Source organism: Paroedura picta, chromosome 1 (genome assembly GCF_049243985.1).
Source record: "Paroedura picta isolate Pp20150507F chromosome 1, Ppicta_v3.0, whole genome shotgun sequence".
Taxonomy (NCBI): domain Eukaryota; kingdom Metazoa; phylum Chordata; class Lepidosauria; order Squamata; family Gekkonidae; genus Paroedura; species Paroedura picta.
The window spans coordinates 13,708,090-13,726,984 of record NC_135369.1 but is presented as its reverse complement, the minus strand read 5'-3'; the positions used below and the strand labels follow the sequence as shown (position 1 = coordinate 13,726,984).

The 18,895-nt window shown below is 54.1% G+C and overlaps 1 protein-coding gene across 1 annotated transcript in view; it reads left to right on the top strand.

The window, feature by feature from the left end:
* The first annotated feature begins 4,001 nt into the window (after positions 1 to 4,001).
* ENTREP3 (endosomal transmembrane epsin interactor 3) overlaps positions 4,002 to 18,895 on the top strand; it is a 65,821-nt gene continuing 50,927 nt past the window's right edge. The window contains 2 exon segments of the mRNA XM_077322464.1: positions 4,002 to 6,244; positions 15,789 to 15,845. Of these exon segments, the coding sequence (XP_077178579.1) occupies positions 6,026 to 6,244; positions 15,789 to 15,845 (276 nt within the window). The 5' untranslated portion in view covers positions 4,002 to 6,025.

Here is an 18,895-nt window from a genome sequence, read left to right as displayed (position 1 = left end):
CTGAGACTGTAGGCCTTCCAGGAGGGGAAGTTTTATTTTTCTGTCTATTCTAGACAAAGTGCCTCCGAACACTGCTTAGATCAGTGGTTCTCAACCTGGGGGTCGGGACCCCTTTGGGGGTCGAATGACCCTTTTCACAGGGTTCGTGGCAGGGCAAGCAGCTTGGCTCGGGGGGGGGGCACCATCCGCACAACAGCCTTGCGGGGTAGATTGAGATTGAGCATTTGTCTGTCTGGAGCAGCGGAATAGAGCGAGATCAGCTTGGTGGGACAAGAGGCAGAACTGAGAAACGCCAGAAAAAAAACCCAATTTATGTATAATTCTGAACAATAGATCTTCACGTCATTGGTCAGTTTTGGTCAGTGCCTGTAGCTTTCTGTGAAAGAACCCTTGCATAATTTTATGGTTGGGGGTCAACACAACATGAGGAACTGGATTAAAGGGTCATGGCATAAGGAAGTTTGAGAACCACTGACTTGGATTTTTCAAATGTTTGTGTGGCCCAAGGACTAGAAGCTTGCTATTTATGTCAGCTTAAAAAAAAATCTTTAGGAGGCACAGTGCAACCTCCCTGAGATCTTGGAACGCGTCCCTGGCTTTAGGGGCAGGCGGAAAGAGCCAACGTCTGTTCTTCCCTTGGGCCTGACAGGGCTGGATAGATGTTGATGGACACCTTCTATCCACACTGCACAGACACCCCAGCTAAGACAAGCATGGTCAGTGATCTGGTCCAATGACTTCCTCCCTCAGGGAAGGAAATAACAAGCAAGCAGAGTCCTTTACAGTAATTCAGGGAGGGAGGCTTTGTCCACAACGGTGATGCACATTTATGCACACAGGGGAGAAGCGTTACGCAAATAGGGACCTCTGCCAGGATCTGAGTCAGAGGAACGCAAGAGAAGCCATGTTGGATCAGGCCAGTGGCCCATCCAGTCCAACACTCTGGGACCCACAGTGGCTGAAACCTGGGAGCCATCAGGAGGTCCACCAGTGGGGCCAGAAGCCCTCCCACTGTGGCCCCCCAATCACCAAGAAGACAGAACGTCCCTTCCCCAGGCAGAGTGTTCCATCTAGACCTTGAGGCTCAGAGCCACTCTGGGGCCTGCTCTCTGGATGTTTATCCAGTCCTGTCTTGGATCCTTCTGGGCCTGTAGCTTCCTCCACTTCCGGCAGCAGTGAATTCCACGTGTTCACAGGACTTGTATGACATCGCCGAGCGCCTGCCAGCCCCGACAGACAGCGGTCCAAGTATAGTTGGGGAGAACCTGCCTGTCAGCACAAGGCTATGGAAATGCAGCTGGAGAATCATGCTGCCTCTGAGAATGTGCAGAGAGCGCCTACCTCCCCCACCTGGGATCAGGCAGAACACAAATGCCTCTCAGTAGCGTTGACCCAGACCTTTTGATTTCGTTTATACCCTACCTTTCCCTGCTGCGGGGATCCAAAACTGATGGCAGCATTGCTTCTCCTCCATTTTAATCATAACTAGACCCGTAGTGTAGTGAGGTACACAGGAACTTGCCTAATGCTGAATCCAAGTCAGTATCGTCTACTCAACGGGCAGCGGCTCTCCAGAGCATCAGGCAGCGGGTCTTTCCCCTCTCCCATCTCCTACTGCCTGGTCCTTCTTAAGTGGAGAAGCCAGGGATTGAACCTGGGATCTGCATGTCCATAACAGGCGGGGTCCGATTTAGTATATGGCAGCTTCCTATATAGCAAGGGGTGGCCAAACTATGACTCTCCAGATGTCCATGGACTACAATTCCCATAAGCCCCTGCCTGGCTTCCTACGTTCAGTTCCAAACAAAGCCAAATTAGGCTGGAGAAACGGCCAAAGGAGACTTCACCCTCCCCTCTGGCCCCAGATACTCTGCTCAGTGGCAGAGCATTTGCTCTACGCACAGAAGGTCCCAGGTTCAATCCCTGGCATCTCCAGTTAATGGAGGAATGGGAAGGGGACTGTAAGCCGCTTTGAGCCTCCTTCGGGTAGGGAAAAGCAGCATATAAGAACCAACTCTTCTTCTTCTTCTTCTTCTTAAAAGAGGTTCAGGTTTCAGAGGGTGGGAAAGACCTCTCCCCTTGACCTCGGAGAGCCGCTGCCTGCCTGAGTAGGCGATATGGACAGACCAAGGGTCTCAGGGTAACGTTGTGCCCTGCTTGTTCCCGTGTATCCAGACATGTCGCAGCCCAGGAAGCTTTGGCCCCAGCCGGAATGGGGTCTGCTGTACCTTTTCCCAGCTCTTCCCATGCTGGGGTGTGGTCTTTCGCCAGCTCCAAGGCCTGGGTGCTGCTCCTACCGGGCACCTAAAAAGCCTTCTTGGCACCCCTCCTACCACCTGCCTTGCCAATCTCCCCAGGGTGCTGGGGGGGGGCGGAACAAATGGGCCAGGGCGCCATTTAAGGTTCCTGCCAACTCCGGCTGCTTGCACTTAGCCTCGGGAAAAGGAAGCCGCCTTTGGCAGAGGAAAAGCTTCCATTAGCCGTGATGGAGAGCCCCGAGGGATCTGTCTTGATGGCCGCGGAGAGGAGAGAGGGGAGCTAATGGCAGGAACTGCAGGCCCGGCTGCTAACTCCCCTCCCCTCCCCTCCCCACAGCCCAGCCCTCCCAAGCTCCAGGAGGATGAGCCCGGCCATCTCTTCCTGCCGCTTGCTTCCGACAACTGCAGGGCAGAGGCCTGGGGAAGCCAAGGGACGAGGTGTGAAGAGTTCGGCCTCCCCCGGCTGCCGTGCATCATCAGAGAGAAGAAGAAGAGCTGTCTTTTGTAGTTCCCTGCTTCTCACTACCTGGAGGATTCTCAGAGCTGCTTACAAACACCTTTCTAGGGATGCCGGTCCCCAGGTGCGACCTGGGGACTCCCCCCCCCCACCCCGGTTTTACAGCTCATCTCCAGGGGACACAGATCGGTTCCCCTGGAGAAAAGAGGTGCTTGGGAAGGTGGACTTAAAGATGCCAGCCTCCAGGTGGGACCCGGAGATCCCCTGGAATGACAGCTCATTCTCTCTCCCCCAGGTATTTGGTTGAGGTCGACCTGAACCGATCACCTTCCGTTGGCACCTGAGCCTCCCTCCCGTGAAAACCGCCACCGATTCGTCCAGCCCATGGGCCCTTCGGTATGTTAGTTGAATCGATGTTCTCACCTGTGTTCTTCTGTTCTATTATGTCGTTCTGTTGTTATGATAAGAGCCTCTTGTGGCGCAGGGTGGTAAGGCAGCAGACATGCAGTCTGGAAGCTCTGCCCATGAGGCTGGGAGTTCGATCCCAGCAGCTGGCTCAAGGTTGACTCAGCCTTCCACCCTTCCGAGACAGACAGCTTCAGACAGCATTTCTGCTGCCTTAACACCCTGCGCCACAAGAGGCATCTTGTTATTGCAGTTGTTTATAGAGTGGCCACATCTGGTTTGAGAAATACCTGGAGATCTTGGGGCAGGGGAGCCCGAAGAGGGGAAGTTCTTCAACAGGGTACAATGCCACAGACTTTCCCCTCAAAAGCAGCCGTTTTCTCCAGGGGAAACTGGTCTTGGCCGCCTGGAGCTCAACTGCAAGGATGGGATCTCTCTAGGTACCACCTGGAGGTTGGCAACCCTAGTTAGAATCACAGACTCATAGAATAACAGAGTTTGAAGGGACCTCCTGGGTCATCTAGTCCAACCCCATGTACTATGCAGGACACTCACAACCCTATCACTCATTCACTGTCACCTGCCACCCCCTTGAGCCTTCACAGAATCAGCCTCTCCGTCAGATGGCTCTCCAGCCTCTGTTTAAAAACCTCCAAAGATGGAGAACCCACCACCTCCCGAGGAAGCCTGTTCCACTGAGAAACCGCTCTAGCTGTCAGTTCTTTGGGACGACCCCCCCCCCCCCTGCTTCTTTCTCCCTTGGGGACAAAACTGGAGGCATTTGATTTCCCCATCAGAGCAAAAGTTCCCTTGTCCTCGACCCGGGGAACGGAAACTACAATTCCCAAGCTGCCGTGCGGCAGGGCGGGTCCATCCTCCCCGCAACATCAGGACCAGCCCGAGCATCCTCCGGAGAGGGATGCAGGCGCCTGGCAGGGGGAGGCGGCGCCTGGAGCATCCCTGGCCCGGAGCTGCCCTGCAGCTGGGAAAGGCAGGCTCCTCCCCGGTAAGGCGGCTTCTCCTCCGCTGCCGTGGGGCTGAAAGATGAGAAGGGGGAAGGGCGGCCAGGCCGGGGAGCCAGTCGGACGGACAGCCGGTCCCTTCTTTGGGGGCTGCCACCCGAACCAAACTTTCCAGGGAGAGCCCCAGCCAGCTGCATCTGCTCCTAAGGCTGGACTAGAGGAGCTGTCCGGGGCATAGCGGAGTCCCTTTTTAGCCTTTTGTCCCCTGGGGGATTCTTCTGTCTTCAGCCTTTCGGCCTCCGGAATCTGAACCCTTCCAAGAACCTCCCCCGCCGTCGGCCTTTCTGGACACTCCTCTTGCAAGGACCGGCTCGTGGGAGCACTCAACTTTGCCTGGGTACCATCAGAGCTCTGCCCTCCGCCACCTCCGCCCGACCGGATTGCTGCCTGCTCTCCGCCTCACCCACCCCTGTCCCCCGCCATCCCGCTGGGGTCCGTTGCTGCAGAGCTGGGCTTGGCTGCCAGAGGACCGTCCAGAGGCCTCTGGGGGGTTGGGGAGGCGTCCAGACCGTCCCCCCTGCCTTTCCCTGCCTGCCTGCCATCCCTGGGGAAGGCCACTGCAGGTGCAGAGGTCAACCGGTGCCAGGAGGGATGGGGACGGCTGGGAACCCGTCGCCCGTCCGGGAATCGCCGTAGAATTTTCCGCCACCGCGAGGGAGTGTTGGCCGCTCGCTTCCGCTGCTGTGAGTTGTTCCTCCCCCTCTCGCCTGCATGGAAACGTACCCTGGGCAAAGTCGATCCCTGGCTGCACTGCTGCCAGCCTATTCTCTGGTTCCTCGAGCCCTGAGGATGGCGCTGCGCCCAGTGGTGGAGAAAGGCGGGGAACCGGTGTCCCAATTCCGTCTCCCTGGCCTCAGCATCGCTCGCTGGTCCGTAGCCTAATGGCAGAGCCCCATCCTCAAGATACTTGGACGTGGATCCGTGGATGCTCTTGAAACTTGGCCACTTTGCCCCGTGCCTGGATACCCCCAAGGGCCCGTCCCTTTTAACAATTGGATGGCTGGTGATCCTGCGCATGGAACAGGGACGGGACTGTACTGCAAGGGGGTGCAGGTTCTGCCACTTCAACCTAGAGTTGCCAAGCTCCAGGTGTTGGCTGGAGAGCTCCCACGATGACAACTCATCTCCAGGCGACAGTGATCGGAGTCCCCCTGGAGGAAACGGACGCCTGGCCCTACAGCATCATGCCCCATTGAAGTCCCTCCCCTCCGCAAACCCCGCCCTCCTCAGGCTCCACCCATCGACTCTCCAACCTGGTCTCTCTGCCCCATCCTCACCTTTCACTCTGGGGGAGTTCGGACGGGTTCCCTTTGGGGGGGATTGAGAGGCACCCTTGGGTGCTGTTTCTGGTTCTGGATTTTGCGGCCAGGAAGGCGAAAGATTGATGGTTCCCATCCTGGACTTCAGATTTCCAAAAAATGTCGGGAGCTCGTCTGCTTTTGGGGAAGGCCCCCCACCCAACTGCTTTTGCCATCTCTCATGGGTAAATTCCGAGCAGTGCTGGAAAGGTTTTTTCCCCCACCCGGATTGCTCCCAGTTCCAGCCATGTGCTTGCTGGCTGTGACGACTCTGGGAGGAAAGGTCCTAGACATGCTCAGAGACACCCTTTCCTCACAACGGCATCTCCCAGGGCAAAGCCGTGGCGTGCCTGCTTAAAAATCCGAGTTCCCGTTATGTAGCGCCTGACCTTGGACGGGCCCACCGGACTGAGATTTTTCTGTTTTACCAAAAAGAGGAAGAAGAAGAAAACTCATTGAACCTTTGCTCCCCAGGGCTCCACTGACCTCTGTCTTCAAAGCTGCCTCGTCCTGTTCCCCCGGGACGAAATCCAGACCTCTGGCTGTTCTCGGGGTCCCTCCTGCCTCCTGTCCAGGGGCAACGTCATGCCCTCGCGCAGCGACTCCAGCTACTCCCTGACGGCCCGCACCTCGCACAGCTTCACTCACCTGCGCGTCCAACGGGCCTGGCTGCAGGTCATCCTTCTCCTGGGCTTCATCCAGATGATCCTGGGGGTCTTGATCGTCACCTTCAGCCTCCTGGTGAACACCATCATGCCCCGGCAGAGCATCCGCAATTCATGTCCTATCTGGGCGGGGGTTCCGGTAAGTCTGCAGCGAAGGGGTAGGGGTAGGAGGAACGCTGCTCCCACGGATCCCAGGTGTCTGTGTGTGTAGGGGGTAGGGGTAGGGGTAGGGGGAACGCTGCTCCCACGGATCCCAGGTGTCTGTGTGTGTGTGGGGTAGGGGTAGGGGGAACGCTGCTCCCACGGATCCCAGGTGTCTGTGTGTGTGTGGGGTAGGGGTAGGGGTAGGGGGAACGCTGCTCCCACGGATCCCAGGTGTCTGTGTGTGTGTGGGGTAGGGGTAGGGGTAGGGGGAACGCTGCTCCCACGGATCCCAGGTGTCTGTGTGTGTGTGGGGTAGGGGTAGGGGTAGGGGTAGGGGTAGGGGGAACGCTGCTCCCACGGATCCCAGGTGTCTGTGTGTGTGTGGGGTAGGGGTAGGGGTAGGGGTAGGGGGAACGCTGCTCCCACGGATCCCAGGTGTCTGTGTGTGTGTGGGGTAGGGGTAGGGGTAGGGGGAACGCTGCTCCCACGGATCCCAGGTGTCTGTGTGTGTGTGGGGTAGGGGTAGGGGTAGGGGGAACGCTGCTCCCACGGATCCCAGGTGTCTGTGTGTGTGTGGGGGGGAAGGTTGCAGCTGGGGTCTCCGACCTTTCTGAGCTTGCGGGGATGCTAGGAATTCTGACCCTGCACGTCGGGGGCAGCCACAAAATGGCCGCCGGAGGCCAGGCCCAGCCACAAAACTATCTAGCCTCAGTAGATTCTTGTGTTGTGGTTGCAGCTGCTGCCAAAGCGACATTAAAAAAAAAAATCTTTACAGGCCATCAGATTTACAATGGCCAATCAGAAGCCTTGATGGCCAAAAGGCCTACCTGGTCCCACCCCCTTCCTAAAAAACAATTGGTGGGTCTCAGTAAAGGAGGGCTTCGTGGTGCCCCACAAGCACCACATTGGGGAATTCAGAGTATTGGATGCAATTCTGGGAGATCTGGGTTCAAATCCTCCACTTGGCCATAAAGGGGCCTTGGGCCAGTTAAGGTTAAGAGCAGTGGACACTAATCTGGAGAGCCGGGTTTGATTCCTTGCTCCTCTACATGCTCCTCCACGTGCAGCCAGCTGGGAGACCTTGGGCCAGTCACAGCCCTGTTAGAGCTGTTCTCACAGAGCAATTCTGTGGGAGCTTGCTTAGCCCCACCTACCTCACAGGGTGTCTGTTGTGGGGAGAGGAAGGGAAGGCGATTGTGAGCCTCTTTGAGAATCCTTTGGGTAGTAGAAATCAGAGTATAAAAACCAATTCTTCTTCTTCTTCTTCTTCTTCTTCTTCTTCTTCCTCTTCTTCTTCTTCTTCTTCTTTGTATGTTTTGCCACAGAGTTGAATTTCAAAAGACAAAGCTTTTGCGTGTCTCTCAAACTCAACTCTGCAGCACAACAAATAGTGGACCTCTGAGGAAAGAATTGAAAACAGGAGTAGAGGGAACCTATTTAAGTGCTTAAGTCCCATGAAGGAGACGAACTCTTCTTCTTAATTCCCTGCCAATTGATGAAACCCTTCCAGAGCTTTCAAGAACCCCCAGGCCTTCCTGAACCTCTTGTTGCGAAAATTTGTTGGAGCTGGTTAGAAATCAGATGCTGGCCTCGATGGGCCTTGGTTTGATCCAACTGGGCTGTGATTGCATTCTAATGGATAAAGGCTCTTGGCGGCCTTCTGCCATCCTGTTTGCTTCCTGGCACATTTAAAAGCATGTAATCCCTTGGCCGGAGGTGTAGCAGGAAAACACGATTGCTCTGGCGTGCTTATGCATAACTGCTTGAAGCTAACTCCAGTGGCAGCAAAGCACTGTGGGAAACTTAAATGTCTCCCAGTTCATCAGCAGGGATGTGGATTAGAGCAGGCATCTCTTTTCAGTGTATGAAGCTGCCTCATACTGAGTCAGACCCTTGGTCTATCAAGGCTTAAACTGGCTGTAGCTCTCCAGGGCCCCAGGCAGAGGTCTTTCAGGAGTCAGGGTCTTAGGCAGAGGTCTTTCAGGAGTCAGTTTTATCTACTCAGACGGGCAGTGGCTCTTCAGGGCCTCAGGCAGAGGTCTTTCAGGGGTCAGGGCCTCAGGCAGAGGTCTTTCAGGGGTCAGGGCCTCAGGCAGAGGTCTTTCAGGGGTCAGGGCCTCAGGCAGAGGTCTTTCAGGAGTCAGGGCCTCAGGCAGAGGTCTTTCAGGGGTCAGGGCCTCAGGCAGAGGTCTTTCAGGAGTCAGGGCCTCAGGCAGAGGTCTTTCAGGAGTCAGGGCCTCAGGCAGAGGTCTTTCAGGGGTCAGGGCCTCAGGCAGAGGTCTTTCAGGAGTCAGGGCCTCAGGCAGAGGTCTTTCAGGAGTCAGGGCCTCAGGCAGAGGTCTTTCAGGAGTCAGGGCCTCAGGCAGAGGTCTTTCAGGAGTCAGGGCCTCAGGCAGAGGTCTTTCAGGAGTCAGGGCCTCAGGCAGAGGTCTTTCAGGAGTCAGGGCCTCAGGCAGAGGTCTTTCAGGGGTCAGGGCCTCAGGCAGAGCTCTTTCAGGGGTCAGGGCCTCAGGCAGAGGTCTTTCAGGGGTCAGGGCCTCAGGCAGAGGTCTTTCAGGAGTCAGGGCCTCAGGCAGAGGTCTTTCAGGAGTCAGGGCCTCAGGCAGAGGTCTTTCAGGGGTCAGGGCCTCAGGCAGAGGTCTTTCAGGAGTCAGGGCCTCAGGCAGAGGTCTTTCAGGAGTCAGGGCCTCAGGCAGAGGTCTTTCAGGAGTCAGGGCCTCAGGCAGAGGTCTTTCAGGGGTCAGGGCCTCAGGCAGAGGTCTTTCAGGAGTCAGGGCCTCAGGCAGAGGTCTTTCAGGGGTCAGGGCCTCAGGCAGAGGTCTTTCAGGGGTCAGGGCCTCAGGCAGAGGTCTTTCAGGAGTCAGGGTCTTAGGCAGAGGTCTTTCAGGGGTCAGGGCCTCAGGCAGAGGTCTTTCAGGGGTCAGGGCCTCAGGCAGAGGTCTTTCAGGAGTCAGGGCCTCAGGCAGAGGTCTTTCAGGGGTCAGGGCCTCAGGCAGAGGTCTTTCAGGAGTCAGGGTGTTAGGCAGAGGTCTTTCAGGTGTCAGGGTCTTAGGCAGAGGTCTTTCAGGGGTCAGGGCCTCAGGCAGAGGTCTTTCAGGGGTCAGGGCCTCAGGCAGAGGTCTTTCAGGAGTCAGGGCCTCAGGCAGAGGTCTTTCAGGGGTCAGGGCCTCAGGCAGAGGTCTTTCAGGAGTCAGGGTGTTAGGCAGAGGTCTTTCAGGGGTCAGGGTCTTAGGCAGAGGTCTTTCAGGGGTCAGGGCCTCAGGCAGAGGTCTTTCAGGGGTCAGGGCCTCAGGCAGAGGTCTTTCAGGAGTCAGGGTCTTAGGCAGAGGTCTTTCAGGAGTCAGGGCCTCAGGCAGAGGTCTTTCAGGGGTCAGGGCCTCAGGCAGAGGTCTTTCAGGAGTCAGGGCCTCAGGCAGAGGTCTTTCAGGGGTCAGGGCCTCAGGCAGAGGTCTTTCAGGAGTCAGGGTGTTAGGCAGAGGTCTTTCAGGGGTCAGGGTCTTAGGCAGAGGTCTTTCAGGGGTCAGGGCCTCAGGCAGAGGTCTTTCAGGGGTCAGGGCCTCAGGCAGAGGTCTTTCAGGGGTCAGGGTCTTAGGCAGAGGTCTTTCAGGAGTCAGGGTCTTAGGCAGAGGTCTTTCAGGGGTCAGGGTCTTAGGCAGAGGTCTTTCAGGGGTCAGGGCCTCAGGCAGAGGTCTTTCAGGAGTCAGGGCCTCAGGCAGAGGTCTTTCAGGAGTCAGGGCCTCAGGCAGAGGTCTTTCAGGGGTCAGGGCCTCAGGCAGAGGTCTTTCAGGGGTCAGGGCCTCAGGCAGAGGTCTTTCAGGAGTCAGGGTCTTAGGCAGAGGTCTTTCAGGGGTCAGGGTCTTAGGCAGAGGTCTTTCAGGAGTCAGGGTCTTAGGCAGAGGTCTTTCAGGGGTCAGGGCCTCAGGCAGAGGTCTTTCAGGAGTCAGGGTGTTAGGCAGAGGTCTTTCAGGAGTCAGGGTCTTAGGCAGAGGTCTTTCAGGAGTCAGGGTCTTAGGCAGAGGTCTTTCAGGAGTCAGGGCCTCAGGCAGAGGTCTTTCAGGGGTCAGGGCCTCAGGCAGAGGTCTTTCAGGAGTCAGGGTGTTAGGCAGAGGTCTTTCAGGGGTCAGGGTCTTAGGCAGAGGTCTTTCAGGGGTCAGGGCCTCAGGCAGAGGTCTTTCAGGTGTCAGGGTGTTAGGCAGAGGTCTTTCAGGAGTCAGGGTCTTAGGCAGAGGTCTTTCAGGTGTCAGGGTCTTAGGCAGAGGTCTTTCAGGAGTCAGGGTGTTAGGCAGAGGTCTTTCAGGAGTCAGGGTCTTAGGCAGAGGTCTTTCAGGTGTCAGGGTCTTAGGCAGAGGTCTTTCAGGAGTCAGGGTGTTAGGCAGAGGTCTTTCAGGAGTCAGGGTCTTAGGCAGAGGTCTTTCAGGGGTCAGGGCCTCAGGCAGAGGTCTTTCAGGTGTCAGGGTCTTAGGCAGAGGTCTTTCAGGAGTCAGGGTGTTAGGCAGAGGTCTTTCTGGAGTCAGGGTCTTAGGCAGAGGTCTTTCAGGGGTCAGGGCCTCAGGCAGAGGTCTTTCAGGTGTCAGGGTCTTAGGCAGAGGTCTTTCAGGAGTCAGGGTCTTAGGCAGAGGTCTTTCAGGTGTCAGGGTCTTAGGCAGAGGTCTTTCAGGAGTCAGGGTGTTAGGCAGAGGTCTTTCAGGAGTCAGGGTCTTAGGCAGAGGTCTTTCAGGGGTCAGGGCCTCAGGCAGAGGTCTTTCAGGAGTCAGGGTGTTAGGCAGAGGTCTTTCAGGTGTCAGGGTCTTAGGCAGAGGTCTTTCACGTGTCAGGGTCTTAGGCAGAGGTCTTTCAGGAGTCAGGGTGTTAGGCAGAGGTCTTTCAGGTGTCAGGGTCTTAGGCAGAGGTCTTTCAGGAGTCAGGGTGTTAGGCAGAGGTCTTTCAGGGGTCAGGGCCTCAGGCAGAGGTCTTTCAGGTGTCAGGGTCTTAGGCAGAGGTCTTTCAGGGGTCAGGGCCTCAGGCAGAGGTCTTTCAGGTGTCAGGGTCTTAGGCAGAGGTCTTTCAGGAGTCAGGGTGTTAGGCAGAGGTCTTTCAGGAGTCAGGGTGTTAGGCAGAGGTCTTTCAGGAGTCAGGGTGTTAGGCAGAGGTCTTTCAGGAGTCAGGGTCTTAGGCAGAGGTCTTTCAGGGGTCAGGGCCTCAGGCAGAGGTCTTTCAGGGGTCAGGGCCTCAGGCAGAGGTCTTTCAGGAGTCAGGGCCTCAGGCAGAGGTCTTTCAGGGGTCAGGGCCTCAGGCAGAGGTCTTTCAGGGGTCAGGGCCTCAGGCAGAGGTCTTTCAGGGGTCAGGGCCTCAGGCAGAGGTCTTTCAGGGGTCAGGGCCTCAGGCAGAGGTCTTTCAGGAGTCAGGGTCTTAGGCAGAGGTCTTTCAGGGGTCAGGGCCTCAGGCAGAGGTCTTTCAGGAGTCAGGGTCTTAGGCAGAGGTCTTTCAGGGGTCAGGGTCTTAGGCAGAGGTCTTTCAGGAGTCAGGGTGTTAGGCAGAGGTCTTTCAGGGGTCAGGGCCTCAGGCAGAGGTCTTTCAGGGGTCAGGGTCTCAGGCAGAGGTCTTTCAGGGGTCAGGGCCTCAGGCAGAGGTCTTTCAGGAGTCAGGGTCTTAGGCAGAGGTCTTTCAGGAGTCAGGGTGTTAGGCAGAGGTCTTTCAGGAGTCAGGGTCTTAGGCAGAGGTCTTTCAGGAGTCAGGGCCTCAGGCAGAGGTCTTTCAGGAGTCAGGGTCTTAGGCAGAGGTCTTTCAGGGGTCAGGGTCTTAGGCAGAGGTCTTTCAGGGGTCAGGGCCTCAGGCAGAGGTCTTTCAGGAGTCAGGGTCTTAGGCAGAGGTCTTTCAGGAGTCAGGGTCTTAGGCAGAGGTCTTTCAGGGGTCAGGGTCTTAGGCAGAGGTCTTTCAGGGGTCAGGGCCTCAGGCAGAGGTCTTTCAGGTGTCAGGGTCTTAGGCAGAGGTCTTTCAGGAGTCAGGGTGTTAGGCAGAGGTCTTTCAGGAGTCAGGGTCTTAGGCAGAGGTCTTTCAGGGGTCAGGGCCTCAGGCAGAGGTCTTTCAGGAGTCAGGGTCTTAGGCAGAGGTCTTTCAGGGGTCAGGGCCTCAGGCAGAGGTCTTTCAGGGGTCAGTTTTATCTACTCAGACGGGCAGTGGCTCTTCAGGGCCTCAGGCAGAGGTCTTTCAGGAGTCAGGGTGTTAGGCAGAGGTCTTTCAGGAGTCAGGGCCTCAGGCAGAGGTCTTTCAGGGGTCAGGGCCTCAGGCAGAGGTCTTTCAGGAGTCAGGGTCTTAGGCAGAGGTCTTTCAGGGGTCAGGGCCTCAGGCAGAGGTCTTTCAGGTGTCAGGGTCTTAGGCAGAGGTCTTTCAGGAGTCAGGGCCTCAGGCAGAGGTCTTTCAGGAGTCAGGGTCTTAGGCAGAGGTCTTTCAGGGGTCAGGGCCTCAGGCAGAGGTCTTTCAGGGGTCAGGGCCTCAGGCAGAGGTCTTTCAGGAGTCAGGGTCTTAGGCAGAGGTCTTTCAGGAGTCAGGGTCTTAGGCAGAGGTCTTTCAGGGGTCAGGGTCTTAGGCAGAGGTCTTTCAGGGGTCAGGGCCTCAGGCAGAGGTCTTTCAGGAGTCAGGGTCTTAGGCAGAGGTCTTTCAGGAGTCAGAGTCTTAGGCAGAGGTCTTTCAGGAGTCAGGGTCTTAGGCAGAGGTCTTTCAGGGGTCAGGGTCTTAGGCAGAGGTCTTTCAGGGGTCAGGGCCTCAGGCAGAGGTCTTTCAGGAGTCAGGGTCTTAGGCAGAGGTCTTTCAGGGGTCAGGGCCTCAGGCAGAGGTCTTTCAGGAGTCAGGGCCTCAGGCAGAGGTCTTTCAGGAGTCAGGGCCTCAGGCAGAGGTCTTTCAGGAGTCAGGGTCTTAGGCAGAGGTCTCTCAGGAGTCAGGGTGTTAGGCAGAGGTCTTTCAGGAGTCAGTTTTATCTACTCAGACGGGCAGTGGCTCTTCAGGGCCTCAGGCAGAGGTCTTTCAGGAGTCAGGGTCTTAGGCAGAGGTCTTTCAGGAGTCAGGGTCTTAGGCAGAGGTCTTTCAGGAGTCAGGGTCTTAGGCAGAGTTCTTTCAGGAGTCAGGGCCTCAGGCAGAGGTCTTTCAGGAGTCAGGGTCTTAGGCAGAGGTCTTTCAGGAGTCAGGGCCTCAGGCAGAGGTCTTTCAGGAGTCAGGGTCTTAGGCAGAGGTCTTTCAGGGGTCAGGGCCTCAGGCAGAGGTCTTTCAGGGGTCAGGGCCTCAGGCAGAGGTCTTTCAGGAGTCAGGGCCTCAGGCAGAGGTCTTTTAGGAGTCAGGGTCTTAGGCAGAGGTCTTTCAGTAGTCAGTTTTATCTACTCAGACGGGCAGTGGCTCTTCAGGGCCTCAGGCAGAGGTCTTTCAGGAGTCAGGGTCTTAGGCAGAGGTCTTTCAGGGGTCAGGGCCTCAGGCAGAGGTCTTTCAGGAGTCAGGGTCTTAGGCAGAGGTCTTTCAGGGGTCAGGGCCTCAGGCAGAGATCTTTCAGGAGTCAGGGCCTCAGGCAGAGGTCTTTCAGGAGTCAGGGTCTTAGGCAGAGGTCTTTCAGGAGTCAGGGTGTTAGGCAGAGGTCTTTCAGGAGTCAGTTTTATCTACTCAGACGGGCAGTGGCTCTTCAGGGCCTCAGGCAGAGGTCTTTCAGGAGTCAGGGTCTTAGGCAGAGGTCTTTCAGGGGTCAGGGCCTCAGGCAGAGGTCTTTCAGGAGTCAGGGTCTTAGGCAGAGGTCTTTCAGGAGTCAGGGTGTTAGGCAGAGGTCTTTCAGGGGTCAGTTTTATCTACTCAGACGGGCAGTGGCTCTTCAGGGCCTCAGGCAGAGGTCTTTCAGGAGTCAGGGTCTTAGGCAGAGGTCTTTCAGGGGTCAGGGCCTCAGGCAGAGGTCTTTCAGGGGTCAGTGCCTCAGGCAGAGGTCTTTCAGGAGTCAGGGTCTTCAGGGTCTTAGGCAGAAGTCTTTCAGGAGTCAGTGTTATCTACTCAGACGGGCAGTGGCTCTTCAGGGCCTCAGGCAGAGGTCTTTCAGGAGTCAGGGTCTTCAGGGTCTTAGGCAGAAGTCTTTCAGGAGTCAGTGTTATCTACTCAGACGGGCAGTGGCTCTTCAGGGCCTCAGGCAGAGGTCTTTCAGGAGTCAGGGTCTTAGGCAGAGGTCTCTCAGGAGTCAGTTTTATCTACTCAGATGGGCAGTGGCTCTTCCGCTCCTCAGGCAGAGGTCTTTCAGGAGTCAGGCTCTTCAGGGCCTCAGGTAGAAGTCTTTCAGGAGTCAGTGTTATCTACTCAGACTGGCTCTGCCCCTCCAGGGTCTCAGGCAGCCTCTTTCATATCACCTCCCACCTGATCCTTTTAACTGGAGATACTGGGGATGAAACCTGAGTCTGGGACCTTCTGCATGCCCAACAGGTGCTCTGTCGTAGGACCTTTGCCCCTCCCCAGCCATAGTCAGCTCGATACCTGTGGGATGCCTCCTAGAAGAGCATAAATGTTTCTGCTGTCCTGTCACTTGTACTTGATATCTGGTATTCAGCGGACAGACTGCCTTTAGACATGGATGTTCCAATTTAGATGTTGTTATGGCTCCAGGCCAGGGATAGGCCTCGTCTCCTCCTCCTCCTCCTCTCCTCCTCTTCCTCCTCCTCCTCTCCTCCTCCTCCTCCATGAATTGTTTAGTTCTTGATGTAAATGAATGCTGGGTCTTCCGGCAGTGAGTTCTGCCCTTTAATTTAAGCCTTTGGCTTCCCAAAACTCGAGGCGGTTGGCATAAATAATATAAGCTCGGGTGGAGAAAGCGTGCTTTTTGGGAAAGTAAATGAATCCAGCCCGCAGCAGGGAGGCAGCAGGTTGATATGAAAATCAGAGCGGTGCATCTTATGTTCATCTGTGAAATACTGAACGGTACTGTCAAAACCAATTGTTCTTTATTTAAGGCAGGGGTAGTCCAATTGCGGCCCTCCAGAACGCTGGCAGGGGCTCATGGGAATTGTAGTCTGTGGACATCTGGAGGGCCACAACCCCTGATTTAAGGTCTCATTAAAAAAACAAAAAATTGGTTTTGACAGTATATATACTGAGGCCTCTTAGGAGCCTCTTGTGGCGCAGAGTGGAAAGGCAGCAGACATGCAGTCTGAAGCTCTGCCCATGAGGCTGGGAGTTTGATCCCAGCAGCCGGATCAAGGTTGACTCAGCCTTCCATCCTTCCGAGGTCGGTGAAATGAGTACCCAGCTTGCTGGGGGGTAAACGGTAACGACTGGGGAAGGCACTGGCAAACCACCCCGTATTGAGTCTGCCATGAAAATGCTAGAGGGCGTCACCCCAAGGGTCAGACACGACTCGGTGCTTGCACAGGGGATACCTTTACCTTTACCTTTTATACTGAGGCCGAGAGCGAGTGAGCGGTTGGCCCAACCACCTGACAAAGGCTACCTGGATGCGTGAGAATTTGGATCCAGGCCTGCCGTTCCTTGTTGTGAACACTTTCTGTGGGGAATGCTAACTTCTTTCTGTATCCCTCCATCCTGTCTAGCTGGCATTCTCTGGCATCGTTGGCATGGTTTCCTGGCGCCGCCCGTTCACCCCAGTGGTAAGCATGATATTCCCTTTGCAAAACGGCAGGATTAGAGTCATCGGCTGGAGGAGGGTCTTTGTGGATCATTTCAGCCTATTTTTTTGTTGTGCTTTCGTTAGTAACAGAGCTAGATTTATGGCCGTTGCGGAAACTTAGCGGATCTTTCTCGTGGGTTTCTTTTTTATATATAACGTTTGTTAAAGGTTTTAAAACACAATTGAGATAATAGACAAAAAGGGAGGAAGAAAAGAGAAAAATGACATCATCATCATCATCATCATCATCATCATCATCATCATCATCATTATTATTATTATTATTATTATTATTATATTTATATTTATATTTATTTATATTTATATATATTTAGAAGGGGCCATACAGGCCATCTAGTCCAACCCTCTGCTCTACGCAGGTGTTGTAAGAACATGCAAAATCTCTTGTGCATGTGATTCAAGAACATAAGAAGAAGATCCTACAGGGGGCATTAGAGGAGATATATAGTTAGCCTATTCAGATTAGAAACCTCTAGGTGTTTTTCAAATAATCTCCTCCTGGGTCCTCATTGGCTTAATTAGAGACTTCCTGCTTCTTGGAGCACACTTCCTGCCTCTTTCCCCTCCTGGACTCTCTTTCTCCTCTCTTACTTACAAAGTATTTTCCCTGGGATCTGATTGCTGTAGTCTTGAAATCAGTGATAAATCCGGGGGATCTCCTGGAGGTTGGCAACTCTAGGCAGGGAGAGAAAGGTAGAAAGGAGGTGGGACGAGAAACTTCCATCCAGAGGACCCTTCAGGCTTTCATTCTAGGTTCTCTGACCACAGTACATCCAAGCAGCAAGCCAGGGACTTTGGAGATCAGAAAAAGTTGTTGTTGAAGGACATCTTAACTGACTGTTGTGGGTTTTCTGGGTTGGGTGGCCGAGGTCTGGTTGTTTTAGTCCCTGCCATTTCGCCAGGAATTGTGGCCGGCATCTTTAGATGTAGGACACGGCAAGATGATCTTTGGCATGAAGAACAAAAACAGAACCCAATAGCACCTCTAAGACCAACAAGGATGTATTCAAGGCGTGAGCATTCGAGTGCAGGCGCTCTACCTCAGGCTAAATGAACAACCATCATAACTGTGGAGATGTAAAGCAAAAGCAAATTGTGGCAAATTAGTAAACTGTGTCCTAATATCCAAATTAAGCCATATGATGCCGTATGATAATTCTGGGCTGAAACAGCTAATCTAAGGTGACCAGATTTTAACATTGGTAAAGCGGGACACCATTGACCGGGGGGGTTCTTGATTAAAAATTTGGTCTATATGGAGCAACAAAATTTTTCATAGAATGCATAGAACGCAAAAATAGTATTGTAATATATTTATTTTTAATTTCAACATAAGTACAATTTGCCAGGTGCCCCCAGATGTCCCTCCAAAAGTGGGACAATCTGGTCACCTTGAGCTAATGAGTCCTTCTGAGTTCAGTTGTCGTTCACAAAAAACATTGGAGAAATAAAACTGTCCACGTTTGTAATTAATGGCTGACACTTTCCCAATTGTGAAAAGAACGGAGAGATTCCCACCTTGCAGTGGCCTACCTCTGAAGAGGCCCGCCACAATTAACTGGCAAAATGTCAAGGATTCAAAGGACCACACAGCCCGGAAAACCTTCAACCACCAGCTGACTCCAGCCAGGAAAACCTTCGATGATTCATTGACCTCTTAGCTGTCGGCAGAGTTTGAGTATGTGAAGGGGCGGAGGGGGTAGTCAACCTGTGGTCCTCCAGATGTCCATGGACTACAATTCCCATGAGCCCCTGCAAGCAAACACTCATGGGAATTGTAGTCCATGGACATCTGGAGGACCACAGGTTGACTAACCCAAAGACTCAAACTGTTTTCTTATGAAGAGAGAAACAACTTTGCATAGAAAAAGGAGAGAAGAGAGTCCTAATTGTCTAGCTAGCTAATGGCTGTTGTGCAGGCAAGCAGGGAGAAAGTGTGCTCGGAGGGGCAAAATGTCTCCCAAAGTGCCAACCAGGGTGTAAACTGCACAGAGCTTTTATTCCATCCCCAGATCGATTCAGTCCCTGCCCTCTACACAGAATGCGATTTTCGTTTGGATTAAAAATTTCCTTGTGCAGCAAGAAGGATTGATCCGGTGTGACCCTACCTTTATTGTGCGATATCTCAGACTGCTTTTAATCCTGAATATCCATTTGGGAAAGAAAGCTCCGTGGTAGAGAACCTCTGATAGGCTACACCTGGTCATGTGACACGCTTGCCTTAAAGGAGAAGCCCCTAATTTCTCTCAACTTCTGTCGGTCCTGGATTTTTCCTCCCTCCTCTGCCTTTTTCGATCCTCTCCCCCTCCCCTCCAAGAAAAGAAAGAGGCTCCCTGCTTGGCTCCTTCCCCCACCCCTTCAAGTAAAGAAAGAAAGAGGCTTGGCTTCCTACCACTTTCTGAACTACCCTAACCATGTGCAGAAGATTTTCCTGTTTCAATGGGGAGGGGGGGGGAATAATCGAGTTCAAAGCGATCTGAATTCAACAGGATTGACAATGGAATCAACAAAGTAAGTGCAGACTCTGCCCAGGACAGCGGAGGAGTGGATGGGAAAAATCCCAGGAAGTTCCTGTTATAACCATGCTTAAACACACAGCTCCTCTGATGCCCCCTGCAGGTTATTCTTTCTAATCACGTTGAATCCTGCAAACTAAAGAGCTTGCATATTTCACCCTCAACCGTCCCTTCCCCATTTCCCTGGTATCCTGGTATTTTTTATTTAAAATTTCGTTCCCTGCCTCATACAACGCTGTCACCTCAAGGGGATAACGGGATAAAACCATAAAAACAATACACCCCATGAAAACCCATTAAAGCAACAATAGCATTGATCACAGTATCCCTCAATTGCAAGATTGGCATTAACAGAATCTCTGCCGATTCCAGCCGAAACAATCAAATTGTAACCCTGGATGCTCAATAAAATCAGAGTCCAGGAGCACCTTTGAGGCCAACAAAGATTTATTCAAGGCGTGAGCTTTCGAGGGCTAGCACTCTTCCTTAAATA